This window comes from Diuraphis noxia, unplaced genomic scaffold, assembly GCF_037042655.1.
Source record: "Diuraphis noxia isolate RWA-SAM2 unplaced genomic scaffold, SU_Dnox_SAM2 contig0004, whole genome shotgun sequence".
Taxonomy (NCBI): Eukaryota; Metazoa; Arthropoda; class Insecta; order Hemiptera; family Aphididae; genus Diuraphis; species Diuraphis noxia.
The window spans coordinates 15,065,106-15,092,401 of record NW_028301714.1 but is presented as its reverse complement, the minus strand read 5'-3'; the positions used below and the strand labels follow the sequence as shown (position 1 = coordinate 15,092,401).

General features: G+C 28.9%; 2 protein-coding genes across 5 annotated transcripts in view; both read left to right on the top strand.

Moving 5' to 3' along the window:
- The first annotated feature begins 6,865 nt into the window (after positions 1–6,865).
- LOC107163475 (casein kinase II subunit beta-like) lies at positions 6,866–15,496 on the top strand. Its single transcript, XM_089226895.1, has 2 exons — positions 6,866–7,217; positions 14,077–15,496. The coding sequence occupies exons 1-2, from the start codon at positions 6,866–6,868 to the stop codon at positions 14,538–14,540; spliced, it is 816 nt and encodes a 271-aa protein (XP_089083021.1). The 3' UTR covers positions 14,541–15,496.
- Positions 15,497–19,394: 3,898 nt separating this feature from the next.
- Shab (potassium voltage-gated channel shaker cognate b) overlaps positions 19,395–27,296 on the top strand; it is a 55,967-nt gene continuing 48,065 nt past the window's right edge. For 2 of the 4 annotated variants that reach the window (XM_089226103.1, XM_089226102.1), the window contains exon 1: positions 19,395–20,025. The gene's annotated coding sequence lies outside the window, so the exon portion shown is untranslated. The remainder of the gene's footprint in view (positions 20,026–27,296) is intronic. The other 2 variants (XM_089226100.1, XM_089226101.1) reach the window with 2 other exon arrangements.

The following is a 27,296-nucleotide window of genomic DNA, read 5'->3' as shown; positions in this document are numbered from 1 at the left end:
AGACATAGGAGAAAGACAGGTAGGCTGTGTCCTATGACAAGACTTAATATTAATATTTGAATATATATATAATATATAATAAAAAAACAAAATTGCAATACCTATTATACATATTATACATGCATTCCTCATTAAATCTAATATATAAAAGAATTTTTTTTTAAATTTAGGTATACTTATGTATTATAAATTTATAACATATAGCTACTTAATAATGTTTATTCGTCCAATAAAATACCTATCTACTTACTTTTGATTTTTAAAGTCTATGATTTATATTAAAGTTGTGTTGGAACGTGTTGAAAGAATTATTTTAATTTGATTTATAATATAAATAAATAGGCCTCTTGTAAGCTTTAATTAAAAGCTCTACGGAGTACCTTAAAAGGGAACTTACATTCTTGTCACGTTACGAGTGCAAGTTAGTACGTGTTACACGTTCAAAACACTCAAAGTAGTGCCTTATTGTTGTTGTATTAATCGTAACAGCTTCATAAGATAAAATTTAGTAAAAAATATATAGATAATATATATGTATATTATATTATAGGTATGACTAAAAAACATGCACGTGCATATCAGCGTTGCAACCACAAAAATTACGCAGACGGTTAATCAATATTGACTGTAAATAAATTGATATTACATTTGAATATAACAGTGAATCACTTTGAAATTTAAGTTGAATGTTTATGAAACGTCATTATCAAAATATAAAAATTGAAAGGGAGAACAGTTGTCGGAAAAAAAAATTCTCGATATACAGTTGTACTTATCTATACTCTATTAGATATCTTATGGGCACAATAAAACATAGTTACTCATGCATTAATGTATATTATGTAACTTTTATTAGCTTAAATAGTTATGACAATATTCAGAAGCAATCAATAGTTTTAAATAAAATTAACATGATACAATCAATAAAATATTTTTATTATTATTGATAGGTATTAATATCTCCAGCAGACTAACAGCAATAATATAACTGATTTTTTGTCATGTGAATAAAATTGTGTTTTCTTTGTCGTATTTAGTCACTTAAGGTGTAGATCAGTTGAGTCAAGACAAGAATATTAAATGTTGTACTAATGTCAAAATGTGTATTGACATATACACACAGTATAGTTGAGAATTTACTAATATATCAATTGTAACTGCATAGTCCAACATATCTATGTGTCCTGGATACAGTGTCTGTTTGTCATATTTGTCATATAATATGGTATAAATTATAAACGTCGCGAGCTTAGATTTTTAAATTAGCATTAATCTAATGTAATTATTTAATGTAGTCAATGGCCCCAGTCACAGAGGCAGTTATTAATCAATAAAAAAATACTTAATTTGTTCATCAAATATTATTTAGAAATACACGTTCCAAATTATTCGTAATTATTTTTATTTTTTACAAAATTAAATATGATTTTGAAATTATATATTTACACAATGCCAATTTATATATAATTTATCATAACAATTTTATTTACAGTAGTTTCTTTTTATATGTATTATAAAACTAAAATTATAGCTAAGTCCTATTTTTTCAGGGTCTTCAATTTAAACCTATTAAACAGACAATGTCAGGCTTTGCTTGATTTGTCCTTCATTGTTAGTTAAATTTTCGCAACAGTCTATAGATACGCATTTGATTGTTGTTTTATTGAAAAAACTCGTAATAATAGTAAATATAAATATTATTAATTATTTAATATAATTAAGAGATAATAAAACATCTAAAGTAAATTTTCAATTAGATTAATAATATTAACTGCTCTAATGATTCTAAATGTTGGAATACTTGTGCGTGGTTAGAAATCGTAATTCCAATGACTAAAGTTTGAGCACATTCATGGCCATATTTTAATGAAATAAATTTAATTTTAACTATTAAACTAACAATTTACAAATGAATAATCTTGAAAAAAAAAATACGTGATAAATAATAAATAATGTAATTACATTTAGTTCAACTTTTAGTAGGTTCATTTTTTTCTAATTGTCTAAAACTATAATTAGAACAATTAAATTGTATATAAATTTAAATAAATTTATAAAAACATCTAAAATAGGTAATAAAATAATATTAATTCTTGATATAATATTCTTGATATATCATGATTACAGAGTATCGTGTCTTTATGTCGTATACAGCATAACATTATAAAATATTTACTTTATTACCTAACGTTTATTTTACGTTTTATTTTAGTTTGACCTATTTTAAAGATACTTATTTTTGAATCAATAATAGTAAATTAATTCGGGTTATGGTACATATTGACTACAGTCTACAACATTGTTACACCTTTTAGACCCATTTTCAATAGGTAATCATTCATTTCTACCCATATATAGAGTCATGAGTTATTTAAATAATAATGATTTGTAAATATTATACGAAACTGCTATTAGTGCTATTGCTGAATATATATATATATATTATCATATTTGACATCAACAGCAAATGCCATTAGTATACACAATTTTTTTAGATTTTATTATATAGATTAGTTATTTCAAAAAATTTGAGAACCCGTGCGATGGTAGTGTCCGGTCCGAGAGCTGCGCCCAATGTGTTGGGTATGTTTGAATTTCTTCATCCGTGAATTGGCGTTATTCAGTGATTGTGTGGCAGACTGTTAGTTTAGTTCCACAAAAAATGCACAGTGGTTTTACTTCCTTTTCCAAGAGGTATCCATGTGTAAGACGAATGTGGCCGATGTGGAGTCTGTTTATCATTGTCTTTTCCCTTCTATTTGGAGGAAAATTTGGCCAGCTGAAGATTGTGTTTTTTATTTTTCTTAACTTAGTATTCTGATTAAACCAGTACGTTTGCCATTTGAGAATTATGCGTTCCTTGACTTGGTTTTTTAAATTTTCATATGTTGTTATGTAAATATCTATATTATATTATTATTATTACTATTTATTATCACTGTATAAATTGGTTAGGTTAATTTGAGAACAGTTTTCTGGGGTTCTAACAACAAGGAAGATCAGTAATTAAAGTTACATTTGGTATTTTGTATGTTAAAAATCTTGGATTTTATATTCTTATGAATTACTGTATTTCATTTGTCTTGTAAGATCTACAAAAGATCAAATAAGTGTATTATTATGAGCTTACAAATATTTATACTCACATGCATTATACATAAATAAATAAAAATGTGTCATGTGTGTAACATTAAAACGTATAATTTATATGATATAGTATAATAGTTGTTGTATAGAACTTCTAGACTATAAAGAAGATATGTATAAATATATATATATATATTACCATCATTTAACATTTCAGAAATAAATATCAAAAGAATTATATTATCGTCGTAAGTTCGAATTAAGTATCATATACTGTGTGATCAGGCTGTTATTTGTCTGAAATATACACATTAAATACTATACATTGTGGATAGCTTGTAAATTATCTGGAAGTTAAATTCTGAGCAAATTATATAAAGGGTATTCTAAATTCATATTAGGTACAGCTTCCACTTTGTGCATAAATTAAAAAATTTAAACAATACTAATGCAAGTTATGTAAATTATTTTTGGAGTTTACATTTCATAATTAAATAAAAAATAAAAAAAAATGAACGGAAGTTAGAAAATCGTTCTCTTTCTTTAGATAATAAAAGAACTTAAAGTTATAATATCAATCACATAGGGTACAGGTTTACAATTATTGTTTCTTATTTGTCAAGTTTTGTATGAAAACTTATGTCACATGTTTCGGAAGCCCCTGTATGTTTTCTTAGATTTTATTTAACGGGAATAAACCAAACGATCATCTAGTGAAGTTTATGTACATTAAAAAAAAATTATGTACACACCGAGTAAACACATTATCGAGATTGCAATTTTTTTTGTGTGCTTAAACGACTATATGAGAATATGCTTTCCTTTAGAACGGAAAGGGATTTTTTTTAAATAGTTCGTACGTTATATATTATTATACTTATTACTTATAAGTAAATGTTATAAAGGATTTTCCGATTAAAAAGAGAGTTAATATTTTCATTATGCGAGTGTATATGGCACATATCGCTTAAAGTATTAAGCAATCGATTTTCGAATAAATAGTATAGACCATAGACGGATTGTACAGCATTGTCAAACACTTGCACAGGGAGTATTTTTCTACCAGAAAAACCAAACTAAAAAAAAAAAAAATGTTTTAATGAAGAACAATGTGGCGGAGTTATGGACGTACCTATAAAATAATATAGTGTACACAAACATAAAAAGACAAGACTTTAATAAAAAAAAAAAAATTTATTTATTAAACTATTTTATGATATCATAATATTAGTATATTGTATTAAACAAACATATTGATAATATTTATAAATATTAAATTTTTAAGTACAAGGTACCTATATGTCCAAAATATATACGTGACAAGGTACCTATATGTCCAAAATATATACGTGACTATTACGCGAGTAGTATTTGGCAACTTCAAACCCCAAGGCCCGAGCACACAATCAATAGGTAGGGGTAGTGCTTTTTGTTTCTATACAATACGTATACATAAAATAAATAATTAAGCTTCTGAAAACTTGATTAAAAATTAATATAGTCCCCATCAATATCTAAAAGTTTATTACAATTACACGGTTTCAGTCGTTTTAGACTTGTTCTATTATAAGTTCAATTATCCCTCTCTTATGAATAGTTCTAGATATACTCTTATACCCAAAGGCAATACCTGGCCATCTTCAATTATTATTTATAAACACTTTAATTATCCACAATCACAATCTGTTTATGTTTTATCTATATGCTGTTCTAATTTTATTCCATCATTTTATAATTTTAGTCATTAATATTGTAATCGTCGAAACGGTATTAAACGTTGAAATAAATAACAATGATTGATGATATTTTAATTTAAAAAACGTATGGTATATTTATGACTGCGTATACTGTGTATAATATATTATAATTTATAGATATTTGCCTATACGGTTTTTCCTTTCGCTCACGATATTGACAAAATAATTTAATTATGTTGGTACCTATCGTTTATCTATTTAAAATTTAAAGGGCTTTATTATTTCTATAGTAAATTACGACTTCGGCTATACGATCCAATAATATACAGTAAAAATACTTGATGAATATTACCCTACTTCGCCAGAATAGATACAGATTGATTTTTATTAATTTTTATTTTACTAATTTGTATTAACTGTGGTTGGATTTCCACAAATCCCTTTTTAGCGCAGGCCTTCGTCGTAATAGCTATCTGTATTCCAAATTTCAACCCAATCCATCAAATGGTTTGGGATGTGCGTTAAAATATATATCAGAATCTTATCCTTTTTACGCATAAATAAGAGACATCATGGACACGGTGCGCCCGGTGTGGTTTGTGTTGGTGGACGTTGTAATAAATTAATATACTTTTTAATGTCCAATATATATTTGTCTATAATTAAGAGATTATTAACTTACCACCGTTAATTTATAGTTTATTAAAGTTTAAATTAAAAGTCACCTTACGATTACGATTGGTGTTTTTAAACGATACGTTTCTAAATGTTTTACCAGGTTCAATCAAACACCCAGGTGGTCAGATATTATATAGGCATCTATGGTTTTGAAGCTTTCATAAAATATATTATTATTTATTTCCAAAATATATTATTCTCGTTTTGGCCCTCGCGCCGACTACCAATTGGAAAAGAGCCACTGCGAGTGCTAAACTGCTAACCATCATCACCACACACGAAAGTTTCGTATACATTCTGGCTAAAATATAATAGTGTTGTACCGACGGAAAACGATTAGGCCATCGTTACTGTTATTTATTTATATTCCGGCGGCGATGGCGTATCTTCAAAACGAGTCAAGTTGAGTAGTGACACTAAACTCGTCGCTCCATCCACTACAAACTGTCATCCGGTACATTTGCTATTATATAGGTAGGTAGTATACACACCGATAATATTATGTCCGGTGGTCTCTGGTTTTTTCTTTGATAAATATATAGCTATTTTTTGTTTTTATTATAATAATTTTATTGTAAAATATAAATAAGGTGATTTACATATTATTAAAATCTTTACAATAAAGTATCTACCTCCTTTAAGCGCAATGCTTGTGATGGTGGTAGAGAGTCATTACATGATAATAAAAAAAATTACATACAAATAAACTAAATTCCAAATTAACATAATAAAAGATAGAGTAGCATAATAAATTACATAAGTAACGTTCAATATTTTAAAAACGTATTCCATATTTTAGGTATTAGAGTTGAAAAATGTATTTATTTATTTAATTTTTTTTTTTTAAACTATTAACTTATTATTAAACTATCAAAGGAAAATATCAAATTTTGATATCTATGCTTTACTAGATTATTTTTATAATTGCTTAATGAATTGAATAAATTGGTATTACATCAAATTTACAATTTAATATTTAACCATACTACTAGTTGTTATTAGTACAAGAATATCTTTGATAATGCGAACAAAGATTCTGCGCACATCTATGGTAATAACTAATAGTTATTGTTTAGAAACCGTATCTATACATAATGAATAAGGTAGACAAACTTTGCTGCGTGGTCGTGGCGATTTTATATTAATTGTTAAAATCCGTAATTTTTATACTTTTTAAGTTTAAATTGATTTTTTTTTTCGTGATAACGATGGAATAAAAAGGTATGATACAGAAAATATTGTTATCTGCATCGTGTTTGAATTAAGAAAAAAACTTTGGCTTTAAAGCCCGGTTGATGATTTATTTTTGCCCGAAACCGTTTTCACAAACGAATTTGTTTACGGGGTTGTACAGAGTTTACGAAAATCGACAAAATAATTAAAATTTAATCCTCCTGCAGAACATGAATAATTCTTCACCGTGGATCAGATGGTTGTTGAACAAGCCCGAGAACGAGTTCATGTGCGCCGTGGACAGGTCGTACATTCAGGACAAGTCCAATCTCGTCGGGCTGGAGAAGATGGTGCCGGAGTACGAGACGGCGGTACGCGTCATCATCCAAGACGATACTCCGGTCACACGTGCCGCTGCCGATTTCGGCTCGCTATCCACCACCGAGCTCATCTACGGACTGGTACACGCCCGGTACGTGATGACACCGCGAGGCATCGCCAAAATACTCGAGAAATACGTGGCTGGCTGTTTCGGACAGTGTCCGCGAGAAAACTGCCAGCGTTCGGCTGTCTTGCCAATAGGTACCGAAATATCATCAAAATTACTTTATTATAGCTAGAGTGCCACTAAACATAAACCGGCCGTTTTTTGTGAAAAATTTTCCACGGAAAGACTGCATAGATATGCTCAGTGAATCGTGTCTCGTGAGTGATTAAAATATGTCGAAAAGTGGGTATTTTTTCAATCCCAGAAAAAATTTAAATTAGAAAGTTTTAAAGTAATACATTTATGAAAAACATGGATAATTTTCAGAAAATAAAAATCAATTTAAAAGTACAACATATAGACGAGGAAATAAAAAAAAATTTTGTAATAAATTTAGCTGTATATAGTATAACCTAAAAAGTACGGATTGAAAATTAAAGCTGAAGTTGAATTATGATTGCTCATTGCACCATCGTTTTAAGCTAAGAAATTCCACTAGTTGAAAAACCTCCATTAACGGGTTCCCATTAAGGTAGAAAATAAAAATTGAGTATACCTAGAAGGTAATTTCTAGTATTTATACTATTGATTAAAGTAAAATGAAGTTTTCAGGACTAACAATATACAATATATACATACATGAATAGTTATTATTATAATATTATTTTTATATATTTTTTTAAATTTTAAATTATGCACGTCGATAATGTTTAAACAATCCATTTTTCAGAAAAACTTATTTTATTCAAAATTTTGATCCGTATAATATTAACTGTAGTAACTAGCAACTATGAATACCTATAGCATATATAATAACATTGGGGTATAAAATATATATTTAATTTTTGTTTTTAATGTTTGTGTTATAAATAATATGATTATTAGAACATGATCGGTAAATCCTATATGTGTAACTGGTATTCGTACTTTTTTCGTAACATATAAAATATATTATAATATGTAAATATAGGATTGCCGTTGGTTAAACTAGTTAAAGTCTTAATTAAATAGATATATAAATAGCCACGTTTAGTATCACTATTATTAAGTAATTTTTGAATGCGAGAAATAATAAATCACATTTATAAATTGCGAAAAGTGAATGTTTCAAAAAAGTATTCATTATTTGTGTATTACTGTTCACAAATAGGTATACTGTATTTTAATTAACATATAATCAATAATTTATGATAATATAATCCTATGCAATTTATGAATGCGGGTCCACTTTATTGAACAATTAGTATTGGCTCAAACACTACTAAATTTACACTTATTGATAGGATAGTTTTATTTAATTTGGTACAACTAGGAAATTTTAAACAATGGTATAAATTTATGTGTGAACCACCCTAAGAAACATATATTGGTTGAAAAAATAAACTATGAACATCACACATCAATGGTTCAGTTTAATTCTAGTCTAAAAAGAACAAACAAGAAACATTTATCTATATATTATACATATACATTTTTGGATAATAATATCTCATTGCCGTTAATTTCTTCTATTGGTATTTCTTTTTTCGCTTTTTAATTGAATATAGGTTATTTTGTTTGTCTCTTAGGATCCAAAAATGACTGGACAGTTTTCAATCAGAATAATTTGTAATTAATCCGTTGAGACTTGTAGGAAGTTTATATAGCTTATTTTTCAACCAATAAAGGGTTATTAGGGTGATGGTTCACACATTGGTTCAAAAATTGTGTGAGTCACACATGATTTTAATTTTGGCTTAAAATTAGTTACAGATTATAATTTGTTGAAATAAAGCAAATAATATTTTTTTATATACGTATAAATATTAGCTGACCCCGTGCACTTCGTTGCCATTAAAAAATTGTGATTGTTCAAATCTTTTTAAATGTAACTCGCAGCAGTAAGTGCAATTAAGCCACAATCAACTCAATCGGTTCAGCCGTCTAGAAGTTATGTAAAAAAGATAGGTACAAAAGGATAATTCATACTACCCGTTTTCCCGTAGGAATGAATAATTTTCTCGCAATAAAAAATAGGGATTCAAGTCGGTCCAGTAATTTCAGAGCCTATTCAATACAAACAAACAATCAAATCTTTATAATATTAGTTTAGAAAAACAAATCTTAAAATCAAATGCTTAAATAGGTACTTATCTGAACAATTACATTATTAAAATGATTACATAAATGATTTTCAATTATCAATTCGCTTTCTTAATTCTGGACATATTTTTGAAGTAAACACATAAAAATAGTACCAATCTTAAAGATACTAGATAAAAATTAGCTTTTAAGTATTCGTTGAGTTTGTCTCCAATTTTTTGTGTTTATGTAGTTACAACAAAACTACCTTTATCCAGAATTATGAAGTAAAAATCATAAAATGAATCATTGTTATTGTGTTTGTAATTTTGTATTACATAATTGAAGAGGTGGGTGCAACAACAACAACAACAACAACAACAACAACAACAACAACCCACCTCTTCAATTCAAATGCAGCAAAACAGAAACTGATAGAAATATGGATTAATTTTAACTCGGATGAAGTTAGGTAATACTGCTGGTACTTTATATATATTATTTTATTATATATTTTTACTAAGAATCTCAATGAATATAAATCAAATTTCAACGGGTGATTAATTATTAAAACTTATAAGTTGTTAACTATTCGTTTGAAATTCGATTTTTATTCATTGAAATGATCAGAATTGTATGCTTGGGAAATATGACATAATAAAAAGTTAATAGAATGATATCACAGATTACAGATTTAGTTTTTTAATATTATTTATAATTAAATATAATAATTTTAATATTCAAATATTGTTTTGTAATGAGCGTATATTATTAATATAAATAAAAATCAAAAATTTTTTTAGAACTTTTACTTTTTCTGTTTTTCAAGCTATATTATAGTGTTTACCTTTAAAAACTTCACCTTTTACATAAAAATATATACCATACAGTAAAGTATAGTACGATCTAATCTCCTCCTCCTCCTCTTCTCCTTCCACCACTGCCGTTGACACTGTGGCCATTATTCACACCATACATTAATTTAGTTTTCGATAAGTCTTAGACCCGCTTCCGTTTTGAGCACGTGTATATATAGGTATTATGTATAGCGTGAAAAGTCGTATCTGTTGTTGTCGGAAAATCTCGTATTATCCGCTCGACTTTATCTACTTGAAATATAATGTTACATTAATATACCCCAATGTCACGTAATTGTCGAATAAATTAGTTTTTTAGGTAAAACCACCGTAAATACTACATAAGTCACAGCCAAATGGAATTTGTAATTGATTTCTATACAATCGATATCATAATAATTATACGTCTTTGACATCATATAATGTTAATATATTTTTTACCCTTATACTTTTTAATCATCTAAGTGATTTAATACTATGACGCCTACAATTTCCCTTAAAATGAATGGAATGTAGGTACTTTTTTCTTAAATATTAAATGAACACTCCATGAAAATATACTTTTTACTAGTTAAAAAGTGACGAATATTTATTCACTGTTCTGCCCCTATAACTCGTATTTAAAACTCAACAACAGCATTATTCGATGGGCTGATATCAGCTCTTTTGTTCCCATTTTGTTCTTTCGTATTAGGTGAATTATTATAATTATTGACGTATCATCTCAACGTTTGCAATAATTGTTTGGTAAAATTATGATATTTATACAGGAATTGGATCCGGCAGTGATATTTAATACGATTTTAACACTATATTTTAGACGATGAGTATCTAAAATAATACATTTAAATCGCTAGGCGCTGATTATAGTTGATTTCGTCACTTGTTGTGTAAGATACGATGTTGCACTGTCCACGTAATTCGCAAATTCGTGAATTTTTCCCCAATTCTTTCAAATTTGGAGAAATATAATATATTTGTGGTGGAAAGATCTCATAAAACAAATCTGCACTCTGACGAGAACGCAGATTTTATGCAAGCACCTTTATACACGTGGAAAGATAAAGCTGCTACAAGTTGAGCTCCCCGTGACATAAATCAACGGAGATGCGCGTAACAATAATATAAGTATGTTATGTGAGTGTATATAATTTAAATAATAATTTCGTACGTGAGTAACCCGTACGACATTTCACTAGTTATCTGCTCGTTTCTTTCGAATAACAAAAATGTAAAAGTCGCGTAAAAAGTATTACTAATTGAAATAATAATATTCCACAAAAACACGATTTATCATAATGCTTTCGTTATTCTGACTATGACCTATTGACTATTGTTTCATTGATGAGTCATTAAAAGTAAGACTTAAGTCTAAAATTGGTTACATTTTAATGATAGTCTATATTTAGGGGTGTCCAGACCTTTTTTGAAGGTCGTTCTCAAACTAAATATACACCTTCTTCGTTTTTATTACACAATCTGTAAATTCATTTTTGCAACAAATATTTGGAGGCTTGCTTTAATTATCGTCGGGTAGCATGAAGAGAGAAATCATTCAACGATGATCCTCCATAGCTTGAAAAGATAAATTTTAATTAGTCAAAAATCTCAACACCATTAATAATATAGTATTATACTTAAGTCGTTTGTGGATGGGGGTGGATTATAAGGGAAAAATATAAGTAAAATATATCATTTATAAGTAGATTTCTTTGATTTAGGAAGCGAACATGAAATCTTTTATTATGTATTTTTGTCACATTGGCAACAAAGGGGTAGGTCGTGGTAGATGGTGTGATTAAAAACTTAATATGAAACTAGTGATTTGTCTTAGGGTTTTGGATTGATAGATGTGTATTCAGTAATTTCGATAGATTTTGCTGTAGACCCCAGAATCGAATACGATACACCCATAATGGTCGAGTATAGCATGTTGTATAATATAAGTAGTTAGGTTAGGGGATATGTTTAGAGATAAGTAAATAAGGGTCGCAAACAGCGGCTGTGATCGTTTAGACTGTTTAGAGTTTGACGTTTGGAGCGTATATGAAGGGACTATAAATGAGTCGTGATCTAATAAGGTCAGTTCAAAATATTTGACATTTTGAGAGTAAGACAGGGGTTAGGTTAGGCTAGGTTTATTAAAAAACATTAATGTATTATAGTGAACAGCCTCTGGTACGTAGTATAAAATTCTAGTGAGTGGATTTAGTTTTGTTTAATTTCAAGTCCCATTTTGTATGTTACGAGGCTAGCAGATTTAGTCGGGTTTGTAAAGATAAAATGCCTAGACTTAAGTGACATGTAAGTAAGTGAATTATTATAATATTTTGTACAATGGGTTTATCTACAGTATAAATGTTTAAAAGTAGTTGCGCGATAATTGCTACTTGTGTGACATTGGCGTTGGCTTATATTTTATAAATATATTTGTTCCAGAACATACAGAGAAATTTCAGTAATTTAGATATTATTTGATCAGTAGGCACAGGTAAGGGGATTACCTTGATTTTGTGTAGAGTTTCTAAGTGACACACGTGATCGAATATCTGTGCAACATCCAGGAACACTTTTGTGCATTTAAGCTTTCTTCGATAGAAAAATAAATCTTATTTACAAAACGGTAGATCTGATGTACTGTGGAGTTATATAGATTATATCTAAATCCAAATTGCATGTATTTTTTATATTTTTTTTCTAATGTGGGGAAGAGGCTATTTAGAATAATTGTTTTAAAAATGTTTGAGTAGTAATGTAAAGCACTGGTAGATCTGTAATATTGTGAAATTTCTGAAGGTTTTGCTGGTTTATGGGACATCATTATTAGGTATAGAAAATCTCTTAAATTTAGCATGGCAGGTGAGTATTATCATAAATAGTTGAATATAAAAGTCAAGAATAGTATAATATAGCCTTATTTGTAAGATAGACAGCGAGTTTGGATCTAAAGTTCTATGATTTAATACGATTAATCTCTGAAGTTCTGAGTTTCTGACCGATATAATAATATATTCACACGCAATATGAGGCACAAATGAGATCCATTGCCACTATACACAATGTAAAAACAGAGATTCACTGGACACATTATATATTATGTACTCTAACACCTTTCATACATCACCGAACTCCGCACGATTACGAAAAAGTCGCTTGCTGTTAAACTTAATTTATCTACAACCTACCTACTTTGTAAGTTTATTGTTATGTTTTTATTTTGTAGTCAATAAAACCTAATAACAACTGATATTGAGTTCTGGTCATTAAAATATATTTTATGTTATTACTTATTTCATAAATATAATTGTACATCGTTAATTGGTTAACCTAGTTATTTACTACATATTATGTTAATATTGTTCTTATAAATACCTAAAAAATGTGTACATTATACCTAAGTTTAGACTTTGTCAGGAAAACATTTAAAATAATAATAATAAAAAAAACAAATATAATCGGATTAGTGTCAAATAAAATTTATTTAAGATCCTTATATGGTTAAATAGTTATACATATATATGCCACTAGCTACGATAATCATATCTACAGAGGTCAAACCAATGTTGTGGTTGAAAGTTTAATGAAATTCAAAATTGTGAAATATTTCAGTATTTCAGTATTTCAACATTTTTATTTTTTTAATTAGTTTTATTTTTGTGTATAATTGTCATAACTTTCACAACTTTATAATATTAGGGAAAACAGTCACAAACTATTCATTAGTGATGATTTTCTTTGGTTAGATTATTGATAAATAATCATTCAAATTTGTATTAAAAAATTTCAAAGTTTCACGTTTTTGTGTAATATTTCATAATTCAAATACTACATCAATGTCCTTGTGTATCTTAAATATTTAACTGGTCACCCGCTGCAGACCACGTTAGAACACGTTTGGTCAAATTCCGCATATCGTGTCTACAGCTCTACCTATAAACCATAGGCACGAACCGTGGACAAGTTTATTATATTGTTACATATATACCTGTTACGTCTTGAACTTACGTTGACCTAATGCCGTTTGTCTTACCTATAGGACTATGCGACGTGGTCGGGCGGAACACTGTGAGAATCTTCTGTCCTCGGTGCATGGATGTGTACACCCTTCAACCAGGGGTGAAAGCTGCAGCTGTGGACGGTGCATATTTCGGCACGGGTTTACCTCACATGGTGTTGATGACGCGACCTGAATACATTCCGTCTCGGCCTGAAGGACGGTATGTGTCCAAGCTTTACGGGTTCCGAATTCATGATTCAGCGTACGACTTGCATCAGAACGCGTTTATTAAGTACAGGCAAATCATGCAACAGTCTTCCGGATCCACCTCCACAGCAACCGCCAGAATTACCTCCACAAACCGCTCAATCACAGCTGGATCACCAACTACTGACGCTGCCCTCACAAACAGCACCATAGTTTCTTCTACCGCAAGTGATCGAATACCCCGTATAATAGATATGATGAAAACACATCGTCGTGTCGCGTTATTAAAACGATAATAATTTAATATTATGTTTTATTGAAATTTGTTATTATTTATTATTGCTCGCGTCTGTGAAAACTATGCGGGTTTTTAGTATTATTTATTCAACCATAATTATAATAGTAATATATAGAGTATTTCAATAAGGACGCTCGATGTTTCATTGTGCAAAAAACAAGTTGTGTGTGAGATATCTAATCAATTTTTATTTTATTTTATTTAACGTTATATGGCAATTATGTATGGAATATAATATCGTTGAAATGTCGGCCACATCCTCACACAATTATGTACAACAATGGATATTCTGCGTGAACGATTTGAGGGCATAGTGATATCACATAATGGCGACATAAACTGGCTTCCAATATTGTGCGATTTAACGCCTTTAAACTTTTCTTCTGGGCTATCTTAAATCACAGGTCTATGCAAATAAACCAAAAACTATTGATGCTCTCTAAGTTAACATAACCAATGCCATCTAGCAAATTCAACTGGATTTATGCGACAAAGTGATAGAAAATTGGACCTCCTGAATACGTGCCACCAAGCAAAGCCTTAGTGGATATTTAAACGATGTTAAATTGCATACTTAATTGACATATTATAACGTTCATTAAAATAAAATAAAAATTGAGTGGATATCTCACACACAACTTGTTGTTTTTACAATGAAACATCGAGCATCCTTATTGAAATACCCTGTATAAGTTCCATTTACCATTCTTCTTTCTTCGAGGAAAATAGAAATCGTGATAAATATCACTAATGATTAATAAAAACAATACCTATACTTATTATAATATTATAATTTATAACTAATTAATAAATATATTTTTAAAACGAGTTAAAAGTAGGCAACCGCTCTGTGCCTCTGCTGTACATTTTTAGGTGTCAAGTGTACTTCGTAATTGAGTAATTTACCGTATATACCTAAGTTAAATTTGAATTCAATGATAAATAAAATGGTCAGTCCATGTAAAATTACTAATTACTAAGAATATTTTGTGATATATTGCTGTTTTAGAATTCATTTTCACCAGATCATTGAATTAATTACATTATCATTATTTATTTACTACCATAATGTATATTTGTATTATATATATATATATTATTTTTATTAACTTTCTGGTCAATACCGACTTACTGTAGAACTGTGCCAGTGGATCGTAGTATAAATAGGTAATCACATAAAATTAAAGTGGTTTGAAAATATAGTTGTGTATATATAATCTAGTAGAGTACCTACCTATATGTATATTGAATTATTACAACAAAATAACCAAAATCATTGTTTTTCGTTTGAATATTTAATTTCATCTAAAATTGAACTTAAAATGTTCCAAAAATATTTGCTAATTTCTGCAATTTTGTAAATATTTGAATTAATATTTCGGAATCGATATTCCTAAATATTGTGTACCATATGGCCATATTCATTACACCGTTATTTTTAAATCTCGTCCTTTAAAAAAGACATTCTTTATTGTGGCGAACTTTGTGATACATTTTCAAATTTTTTCTGTAAATTTTCTGTTGAACGATTTGTATTTTTATTCTAAACTATTTTACATAGTGCACTAGTAGAGTAGTTTATCATGTGCGCACGTTACACCAAATTTTGTGGCTTTATTCGCACTATGCCAAAAAGTATTTACTGGAAAAAAAACTATACATCATTGTAAAGTTGACAGCTTTCTATTTCCCTCCAGAATCTAAAATCAATACACACGGAAGAGAAGACAATTACAAATTAATAGTTGATTGATGATTTTAATAGCGAGACATGTTTAAAAAAAAATGGTTTTCTTATGGCTTAAACAATATAATGTTGGTTTTAATATTTTTGTAATATAACATTAAGGAGTGTTATTCTTTTGAAATAATGTAGTGTAAAGAATAATTTATCGGTAACAATAAAAAATTGTACAGGTGTCTCAATACATCATAACGAATTCCACAAAATAATAAATTCTATAAAATTGTCCATGCGTATTTTTCATTTCATGGTGAATATTACGAAAACTTCGAAAACTTGCTTCTGCAGTAGGGCACCATAACGTATTGGAGGGTAAAAATTGAATTTCAATGCCATTATATTGTTATCGAATGACGAGGGATTAAAAAATAACATTACTCCATGTAGGACGTTTGAAATCAAGTTTTCGAATCCTACTAGAAAGGTTTTCCACTCACATTATCCTCTTTAATAAATCCCCAAAGGCTAGAGTTTTGTTAATCCCCTTCTTTGAAATACTGAAGTTTTTCAAAAGAAATTTAATTACTTATTATTCGTATGACATCATATTAAATACTTATTCCAATGCCAACATCATTAAAATAATTAATATTAATATATGAATAGCTCCATTGTCGAAGGACATATTATACACGTAAGATTATAAGATTAAGGAACAATTCGTTATGAATCTTAAAATCTAAGATCACCATCTTAAACTCAAAACGACACGGTGTCATGACTACCAGAAAATGAAAAACTGAAATTGTTTGTTTTGTATTTCTTAAAATATTTATTCAATACATTTAAATAAATATTTTTATAAAAAAAAAAGAAATTTTTTGACAAAATACAGATTCAGTAAGCAATAATACAATTATTCATAAGTATACATTGTGGTAAGAAAACAGTATCTCTATTACATTTATAACGGATCTATTGTTTTAATATTCTATGAATAGCAAATTATGATAATGGAAATATACTGTACGTTTTCCAAACAATTGTTTATTATTATGCTAGTGAGTATTGACATTAATGTCATTGTAGCAATACATTATTCCAAGAAAATAAAAATATATAATATATTTTATTAAAATATTACAATAGCTATACCAACGTATATAATTATTTATTATTATTTAATCATGGCAATATAATACGTGTCAAAAATAGGTCAATTTGTCAAACAAACTAGACAAGTTTTCTGATTAAAGATCCCCCAAAATCTTTAATGATGATTAATAGTTGATTTTATTTCCTTCGTCTTAAGCAATTTAAAGGGTATCAATATTATCAGAGGCATTTAAAAATATGTATTTTGAATCACTATACACATTACACTTAACAAATATATTGTCCATCACATTACTGTTCTCAGCATAAATAATGATTCAACTTTCATGTCATCAATTTATTATAGCAATCACTTAATATGTTCGAATTTCAATGTAAATAATTGAAAAAAAAGAAGTCTTTATTGTATATTCAAACAATCAATCTAGCCGTAACGTGTAAATTACTCATTTACTCCACACAATCAATACTTTATGGTTTTATACAACAACTATACTGTGTCGAGTTTAAAAATTATTCAAATCAAATCAATCGAAATCAAAATCAAAAATAAAATATAATACAGTTTAAATATGCAATAGATATTAAACCGTTGTGATTAAGTCGAAATCGTGGCCATTTATAGTGACAAAATCCAATAGTACGACGGTGTTATATAATACGTGCTTTGTAAAGGCCCTGGAGATGTGTACACACAATTACGGGGTACGCATTTGATAAAATAAAAATATATGTGAAATGTATCACATCGTAATCAAAGTAAAAAAAATAAAAAACAGTTATAATACTCGGGCACGTCGGTCTAGAATACAAATCACTATTCCTTTGCACACACTCGTGTCCTAGACCACCTCCGAGGTGGACTTTTCCAATACCACCGCCGCAGGGTCCTATGGGCGCCTAAGGGTGACAACGATAATTATTTTTCGCTTGACTTGACCCTCTGGGGAGTATTTTGAGCGAAATGCGCGAGCGGGTAATACGCGCGGCAGTGACAGGACGAAAAAACAAACAAAATAAAACGACGATAAATAACGCGGAAGACGATCGATATATTATTACGGCGAGTATACCATATTATGATATATATATATTATATTATATTATTATCGTGACACATAAAAAAATAATATAGCTAACAGCTATTTTAAGGTGAACCCGACTTTATTGGGCTGACATAATAATAATAATTATTATTATTATTGTAATAATGACGCGTATATATGTGTACGGCCGGGACGCAATTAGTTCGAATTGGTCTTCGTGCATATTATATACCTACTGGCGGCGCATCGGCGCACTACGAATTGCATACACGAGGCGCCGGCTTACGTAAAACCGAAATGCGAAAGTACAGCTAGCGTAGTAATGCTACTGTAACAGAACAAAGTAACAAATATTGGTGGGTGTGCAAAATGTCACCGGAAGGGGGGGGGGGGTTGGCTGGGTGTGTAGTCAAATCCCGTTGTCGACCGCATGCACATTGCACATACATACATAATATTAGGAATACCTAGTGATGAACATAACGACGATAATATTGTTAATATTACGATACCTAACCTATGTCGAACGTAGTAATCACGCGGCCCTAACGAATTTAACGCTTTTTCATGTATATTTTAACCACTTTTTTTATAACAATATTAACTCTTACGCGTACCTATATTGTATTATTCGTACGATCGGGTTCGGAAATAGAATATAATATATGGTCGTGTGATTTTTTTTATTATTATTATTTATTATTTCCTCGCGTTACATCCACACACTTCCCCCCCCCCCCCCCCCACCCCACTGTGGGCCGCTACCGCAAACTATCGCCGCCGACTATGACGACGACGACGACGGCGACGACGATGACTACTACTACGACCACGACGACGACGACTTCCCCGCTGCCACCGCCGCCAGCGAATATGTGAGTTGTGCGCGTGTTTGTTGTTCAATAAACCCCATCGCCGACCGGGGTCATATTTGGTCATGCGCATTCCGCCATCTGTCGGAAAACGGTCGTAGTCCGAGTACACGGGTTTTCGCCCGAATCGAACGTGCCCCAGTAATGCGGCCGCGTCCGTCTGCAAGCCTACTGTCGACGACGACGGCCAGTGTGTAGCGGGGTTTTTTTTAATTCAATTTTTTTTACTATCGTTATATAATACCGCCGTTGTTGTTTTAGTCGTTGTTTTAGTTGTTGTTGTTATTGTCGTTTTTGTATTGTTATTACTTTTATTTTTACCACTACCACTACTATTATTATTATTAATATTATTATTATCATTATCATCATTGACATCGCTATACAATTATATTTCGGTTTCATTCGGTCAGCCGACATCAAACACCCGACCGCTGCAAGTTGTCACCGTCGTCATTATTTCGCATTCGATTTTGTTTTTTGTTTATTGAATATAATTCTTTTCGTCCGTTTATTGGCGCTCGTTGCTTAAACAGCATACGCACATTTTACCGTGATACGCTATCCGCATAATATTCATATCGTCACAGTCTTCCGCGACCGTCAACCGTCGGACGAGTGCTCGGCAAGTATCATCGACAAGACGGACTGCAAACCGAAATGGTGTTGCGGCCGATGGATTGCCCCGAATTGCGTGTCGTGCGGGCGCACCGTACACCGTCGTCGGCGCTGCACTGAGACAAAAGGTCCAACGACGATTGCCAGGTAAAAACGCACGACGGACAGGTAAACACCGCCGACACCGCCGCCTCGGCCGACGGGCGCCGAGAGTTCGCCGCTGGCCGGTCGATCTCATGATGCGTGTATTGCCTAAACTATTATTTTATAGTAATCGCCGCCGTCGTCGTCGTTGTTTTTTTTTTTTTTTTTTTTTAATCATATTATTTGATATCCTCGTCATATCATCATACTATTAATTCGGTTTTCGCGACGTATACCTCTTACACGCAAAATATTATTATCCTCATCGATTTGATTCCGCAGACCGTTCTCACCGGCTGTCGAATGATGTATACCGGTGGAATTCTTGTAGAAGTAGACATATGTCGCACGCTCGCACAGATTTTTTTGTGGTTGTTGCAGGTATACCCGCTACAAAGTGAACGGGTTAAAACCACCGATTCGGCCTTCGCGTTATTATTACTCTTATGTGACGACATTATAATATTATCACGCATAATGTTATGCACATCGTTTTTAACGACGGTGTGAGGGGGAAAGTATCGTTTTGGAAAGGTTACGCAACACAGCCGTAGTCTCCGCGAGTAGGTTGACCTTTGGTTTTTGTATAAACGACAAAAATTTACACTAAACATGATAATCACTTTGAAAAAAGTTACACACTCTTCTACCGCTGATCTATGGCACATATTATTATATTAAATTATAATAGTAATTTAATGACAAATTACAATTAGCTGGTGTTCGTCTGCCGTCCGTTGTTCGATGTTATTGGTTCGTATACTTGTGTAATATTACACACCTAGTGGCTAGGTAGCGAAATTTTGTTTTTACTTTTACTCCAACTCACCTGCCGAGCTTCTAATCTTGTTGCTATGGTAACGTATGAGATGCAGTGTGTTGATTGAAGAGAGGATATTGCATTATGGTCGCCAGTACTTGCGATCACCGCGATAGGGTGGATGTGGCCAACGGTGGTGTTGTAATAACACGATAAACGATTTCACGGTGTAATTTCTCACGGAGCAGCTCTTTTAGTCACATAATATATATGTAGATACGACAAACGGCGCGTTTTGCCCGGGAAATGCACTCTTAGCTTGTCCGGGATAAATGTTCCACGTAAATGCACTGACAAATTTCCTTCATTAGATTATGCAAATCTCTTGCTTTTGGCGTGGTGTCCTCTTCAGTGTGTATTAGAGAAAATTCCGACCGATGAATTTAAAAAAAAAAAATTAAAGGCAATAACGACAATTATAATGGCAAGCATATATTTTTAGACTAATTTTTAGGACACGCCAAACCTGTAAAATGTTGTAAAATTATTATGAACACCTGTTGTTTAATTTCTAAATATAATAAGTAATTATCTGTATTATAGGTATATTTGGTATTGTTCTTTATTATATTATTTTTAATGTTTAACGATACTAATAATTTGCACTAAGTACGCAAAATATTTCAAAGTAATGGTACCGATTTTTGTCTACACCTTTGACCTAGATATAATATATTATGGTTGCGTTTTTAACGAACATAAAAGCGAAAACCCTAGCTATGCTAATATTATTTGCTAAACGAAACAATAGCAGTGTATTATATAATTTATATAGTGTTTAAACCAAAAGCTTGTTTCGTCAGTTATACCGCAGTCTGGCAAAGAAATCGTGTGGAAACGTGATTTGTATCAGTTACGCGTATTTTAACTGTTAGCTTTTTTTTCCATACAGAGTTTTACAGTTCAAAAATATTAAAACGTCACTGAAATCGTAAATCCCAAGGTTTTTGTTCAAAAAAGAACGTATTATAGAATCATTAACAATATTATGTTAAGAAGGGTAATAATTAATAGACATCCTAAACACAAAAGACTTTTGCTTTTTAATTTGGCAATTATATTTGGTAAAATTAAATGCAATATCATTCAATTAAATGATCGATAAGAACAAAAAGAAAGACAATAACAGTAGAATTTTTTAGGGGTTATAAAAACTAAAATTTATCGTATCCTCTGAGCTTAAAATAACAAAAAAAGCGTAGTAAATTTTATGTGAATGGTAAAAAACACGAATGTGTTTCTTTAATATTGATGTATTCTTATTTTTTTTTGCTGTTCAATTTTATAAGCTCGCATGTCCTGCATAAATAAACAAAATGAAATTGAAATCGAAGCCCTAATAATCATTGAACAACCGTTACATTTCCAGTGATGCGGTTACTTTTTTAGTTGTGAACTGTCAGTCGTCTTTACCTATGTACGAGTATAATACCTATATATATATATATATATATATATAATATATAGATACTAAACATAATTTATACAACGATAAAATATATAATAAATACATTTCATGTATAACACAGTGAAATGGCGTCTTTTAACAATAGTACGTAGGTATATGATTGAGCATCTTTGTTTTATAACATTTATCTTTTTTTTTTTTATGAAGAGGTAAAAGTGCCCAGGGGGTTCCTAGAAAGTCAACACGTGGTTTATATTGTGGAAGAATACAGGGATCGATACTGGTACGATAAATGTCAAAGGTCAATAATTGTGTTCTCATTTCTTTTAAGCCAAACAAAACACCTTGGATAAAACTACACTTCCGTCATACATATTGTAATGAGCAACATAATTGTATGATATTTTTTTAAGGGAAACAACAGAAACTCAACTGATATTTTAATATTATAGGCCCAATATTGCTATTTTTTAAATAATAAAATATGAATAATTGAATCATGACTATGAATAAAACAGTGGCTAGCTATAAATAATATATTTTATATATATGAATTTAAATTAATTATAATAATAATATATATTATTAATTTAATTTAAATTAATTATAATAAATTAAATAAGGACATGAATGGAATTTCAACATTTTTAGAATATAACGGCTGTGACAGTAATCGCATGATTATTATAATTTACAATGCATAACGGATGTCGTAAATTTTCCTATTATGTGTGTATAAATGTATAATAGGGTAAAACAACATTATTTTAGAATGCTATCAGCTTTGGAATTTTATTGTCATATGTGTGTTCCTTGGGTTTTTGTAGTCCGTCTATTATTCTTTAACAATTACTAGACAACAATTGGACAGTTTTTGCCCTTTATTGTAAACATATAAACAAAGTAATAATATAATAAATAAATATTAGTTATTTAGTTATATTTATCATTTCATCGATATTTTGTTGTATAAATATTTATGTTTTATAATATTACAACGGAACTATGCCCTCTGCACATTTCACCACCTACTCGATTTAGTCACCTAATCATCCCCTGAATTTTTATTTTGCGACCTGAACAATTTAAATGATGAATAGTAACTACAAACAGTATAATTATTTTCAAAACTTATTTGTACAGTATAGAGATAGTTAATAATTGGTACACTATATCAAATTATATCATTTTTATTGGAAATAACTTTTTTTTAATGTTATGTGAAGCAAAATTCATACCATTACGTTTCGTCTTTCACTAAAGATGAAATAGAATCATCGGAAAACTTAAAATTAAAAAGTTCAAGAATAACATTTTTAAAGTATAAAAGCGAACAAATTACATTAAGTGAAACTAATAATTGTTTACTAAATTAAAACTGACATTCTTAAATAATATGTAACTTTTAGCTATAATGGAATCGATAAATTTTAATTTGTTTGTGGTGAAATAATGTTAGCAAAAATATGAAATAAAACGCTTCACACACCAAATCTATATTATCCCTACAATGAGTTAAAAAAAATAAAATTGCATGATTAAAAAAACAGTACCATAATTGGCGTGTTTTTTCAGTTTTTTTTTCATTGAATCTAATTTAAATAAATTAAACTAAATGAAACTAAATTATTACCTTAAAATTAGTATTTCTATAGTAAGTTAATTTAAATTATGTTTGAAAACATTAATAGGTTATATGAATATTATACTATTAAAACCAAATTTCAAGTGTATATGGTGTAATATCAAAAATCATTAGTGTGGTAAATGTATTAATATTAGTGGATATTTAGTGACAGGAAAGTGAACATAATATTTTATATGTATTTTTTAAACTTCATAAGCTTTACATGAACATAATTATATGTAGAGATTACTGAAAAAAATAAACAAATTATAAAATATGTATTAAATATTAGATCATAATGAATTAATTCAATCGTAAAATTCAATATTCAGTTATAATTTCCACAAAATTACTGTATTATACATTTTTAGTCATTACAGATAAATATTTAAACACAAAAATGATACACAGATATTAATTTATCTCAACACACGAAGAGCAATAATTAAAATACATATTTTAATTGATGTTTTCATCTGATTTTTATTTTATTAACAATATTTTTTTCCAACAATTTTGTAGTAAGTATGTATTTTACTGTATACAAAAGTTAAAATGTTTAATTTACTACAAGATATGAGACACTTATATCGCTGTGTTCATTCTGGCGCAACATAGTGCTGTATTATTAAACTGCTTTTAAAAGTAATAAACACAATCTGTAAAATATCCTGAGTAAAACCCAGTAATTGTATAACAGTGTTTAAATTTCATTTTTAAAAAACCATAGTTTTTATTAATACTAGTGCAATGTGATTCAAATACAGTACTTCAAATACAAATCTTAAGCCCTGACAAAAAATAACTTAAAATAAATTGTACCAATATTCGAATTCCCAAGTTAAAAAAAAAATTATTTTATAAAAATAACCTACAGAAGTCCGCTGTAAACGGTAGAAGAATAGTATCCTTATAAATTTAAATGCAATTTGAGAACAGTCATTTTTTTTACAAATATACCTTTGTAAATCAATAATAATTGAAAATTGTAATAATGCTTCATCTGTAAAAAAATCGGTTCAATAATAGAGTGATTTTATAAATCTTTTTAATGACTTCATCTACGCCCTACAAATTAATCTCAATTTTAATACCTAACAAAAACACATTGTCAAACCAACTTAAAATTACTAAACATCAAATGTACTTTAAAAAATGCCCAGGAAAGTATATTTTTAAAATTTTTTAATACCTAATCACTTATTAATTCAGTCCTATTTTTAAAATTTCAATTGAAATATAAAGAACACAAATTTCACAGATTTATCCATACTTTAATTTATTTATATATTTCAGAATAACGCCAAAAAGGCAAATAACATAATAAAAGAAAAAAAAGAAAATTATAAACCAATATACAAGAATTAAGAAGATTAAACATATTTAAGTTATTTTATGTTTCCCGTTACAAAAATTGTATTAAAATTTGATAAATAAAATAAATAAATTCTATATTATATTTAATAACTTTATTTTGATTGGATTTAAAAAGATTGGTCTGTGTTTAAAATAGTAAAATATATTTTTTTTACTACGTCTTAAAAATGAAAGGATTGGAAATAGACTGTGGTATTATTCTATGGTGAAAATTAAAATTGTAAATGCTAATTGCTAATACAATATAATATATTCATTTGATATATTTGTTAAATACGTAATAATATAATATGTCATTGAATGTATTTACAACATAAAAAATATTAAATTATAACATTATTAAATATTAATTATCAACAAATTCTATATTTAAATTTTAAGTAAAATATTATGCTTCATGTTTAATTTAAAATAGGATTTTTTTAATAATACTGGCACAATAATGGGTATTACATTTATATATATTTCATGTAAGGTCACTGTAATTACATACCTGTCAAGTATTATAACTTATAATGTTTTGGGTTATTCTAATTTGCATATAGTTTCAATATTTTTCTAATATATATAAAAAATAATTATTTAACAAATCGATATAAGTGTAAAATATAGTACTATAAATAAATTTATTAATAGATTGAATAAATAGTATAATAGTTAAAAATTATCTACTTTGTTATAGCTTAAGATCAATACATGCACAGTTGTCATATTTTTTTTCCAATTATAAAAAAAAATAGTCTTATACATATAATTATTATTTTCTATTATAATATAATAAATTATGAATAATAGGTATATCATCTATAGTTCAACAATGACTAAATTAATATTACTAAAAAAAATGCTTCATTTATATTATTATTTATAATATTACCTATACTTTACAATGTTACAATTAGCAACCTATCAATTTGAATAATACCAAGTTTAATATAAATGTTAGAAGTAGGTACCTGTTCCTTAAAATGTATACGATTTTCATAAATTTGAGACCTAGAAAGCAATTCTACACTTGTGGCACACGTCATATTTTTAATATTTTTTGATCGTCGACCAAAAACTTAAACGTACTTAAAGAAGTATTTATCATCACAAGATAGATGGACGAGAATTCACAATAATTAAATGTATATAATGTGTATGAATGTATGATGTTTATCTTTATCACGATAATACATTATATACAGATCAATTATCTGAACGAATAATATATAAAATAACTCTTGATGATAAAACATGGACGCCTTCTGCCATAACTACTATACCTACACTCAGCTATATTTTCTGTTGAATCAATAATATTTTCTCCAATATTTTCAACAGGAAAATATGTAAAAAAATGAATTGACCTAAAAATAGATAAAAGGAAATTTTCAAAAGTTACTGAATATTTCAAAATATTATATTTGGGTTTTTCTGTTCTTTTTATCAACATTCGCCAACCGTATAATTGTTTCCGGTCCTTATCATCATTTCCAAATATTTGTATACTGCAATTATATTACGGAATAAATTCATTTAGTAGCATAAAGTTTCAGACGATCCACTACTTTCTAGCTAGTGTTTTAATCTTAATTTGTTTATATGAATAATAAACTGTTGTATTTCAATGCTTAACCCATTGTTATAATTACCGTTCTTAACAAATCATACCTTCAAAATGTATTATATTTTCTAAACGCAGAATGTTTTAAATACATAAACCTTTTAAAATTACCAACTTATTAACCAATAATTGTTTGGAAAAAAAACAACCTAATACTTTGGGCAGTTTGAAGTTTGTTGAACACTGAAAGTCATTCATTTTTCATCTTAAAATTTTTCTTTCTTACTCTATTCTTTTAAATTTAATATAAGATCTCTCCATACACTGCATTATCATTGTCAGATTTTTTTATTAATTAAATAAATTTTAAATGATAATATCCATAGTGAGTTATAGCATAAAATTCTTCTGGTAATATTGTATTCATTAAAAACAAGGTAACCGTTTGAATATAAGCTTATGTCAGCAAATGACTAAATTGCACAAAAGTAAT

What these genes read in the sequence shown, in the direction of transcription:
- LOC107163475 (XM_089226895.1), top strand. Translation starts at nt 6,866, where the DNA reads ATGAATAATTCTTCACCGTGGATCAGATGGTTGTTGAACAAGCCCGAG. An exon ending in TTCGGCTGTCTTGCCAATAG is followed by an intron (nt 7,218 to 14,076) that starts GTACCGAAATAT and finishes TCTTACCTATAG; the next exon opens with GACTATGCGACGTGGTCGGG.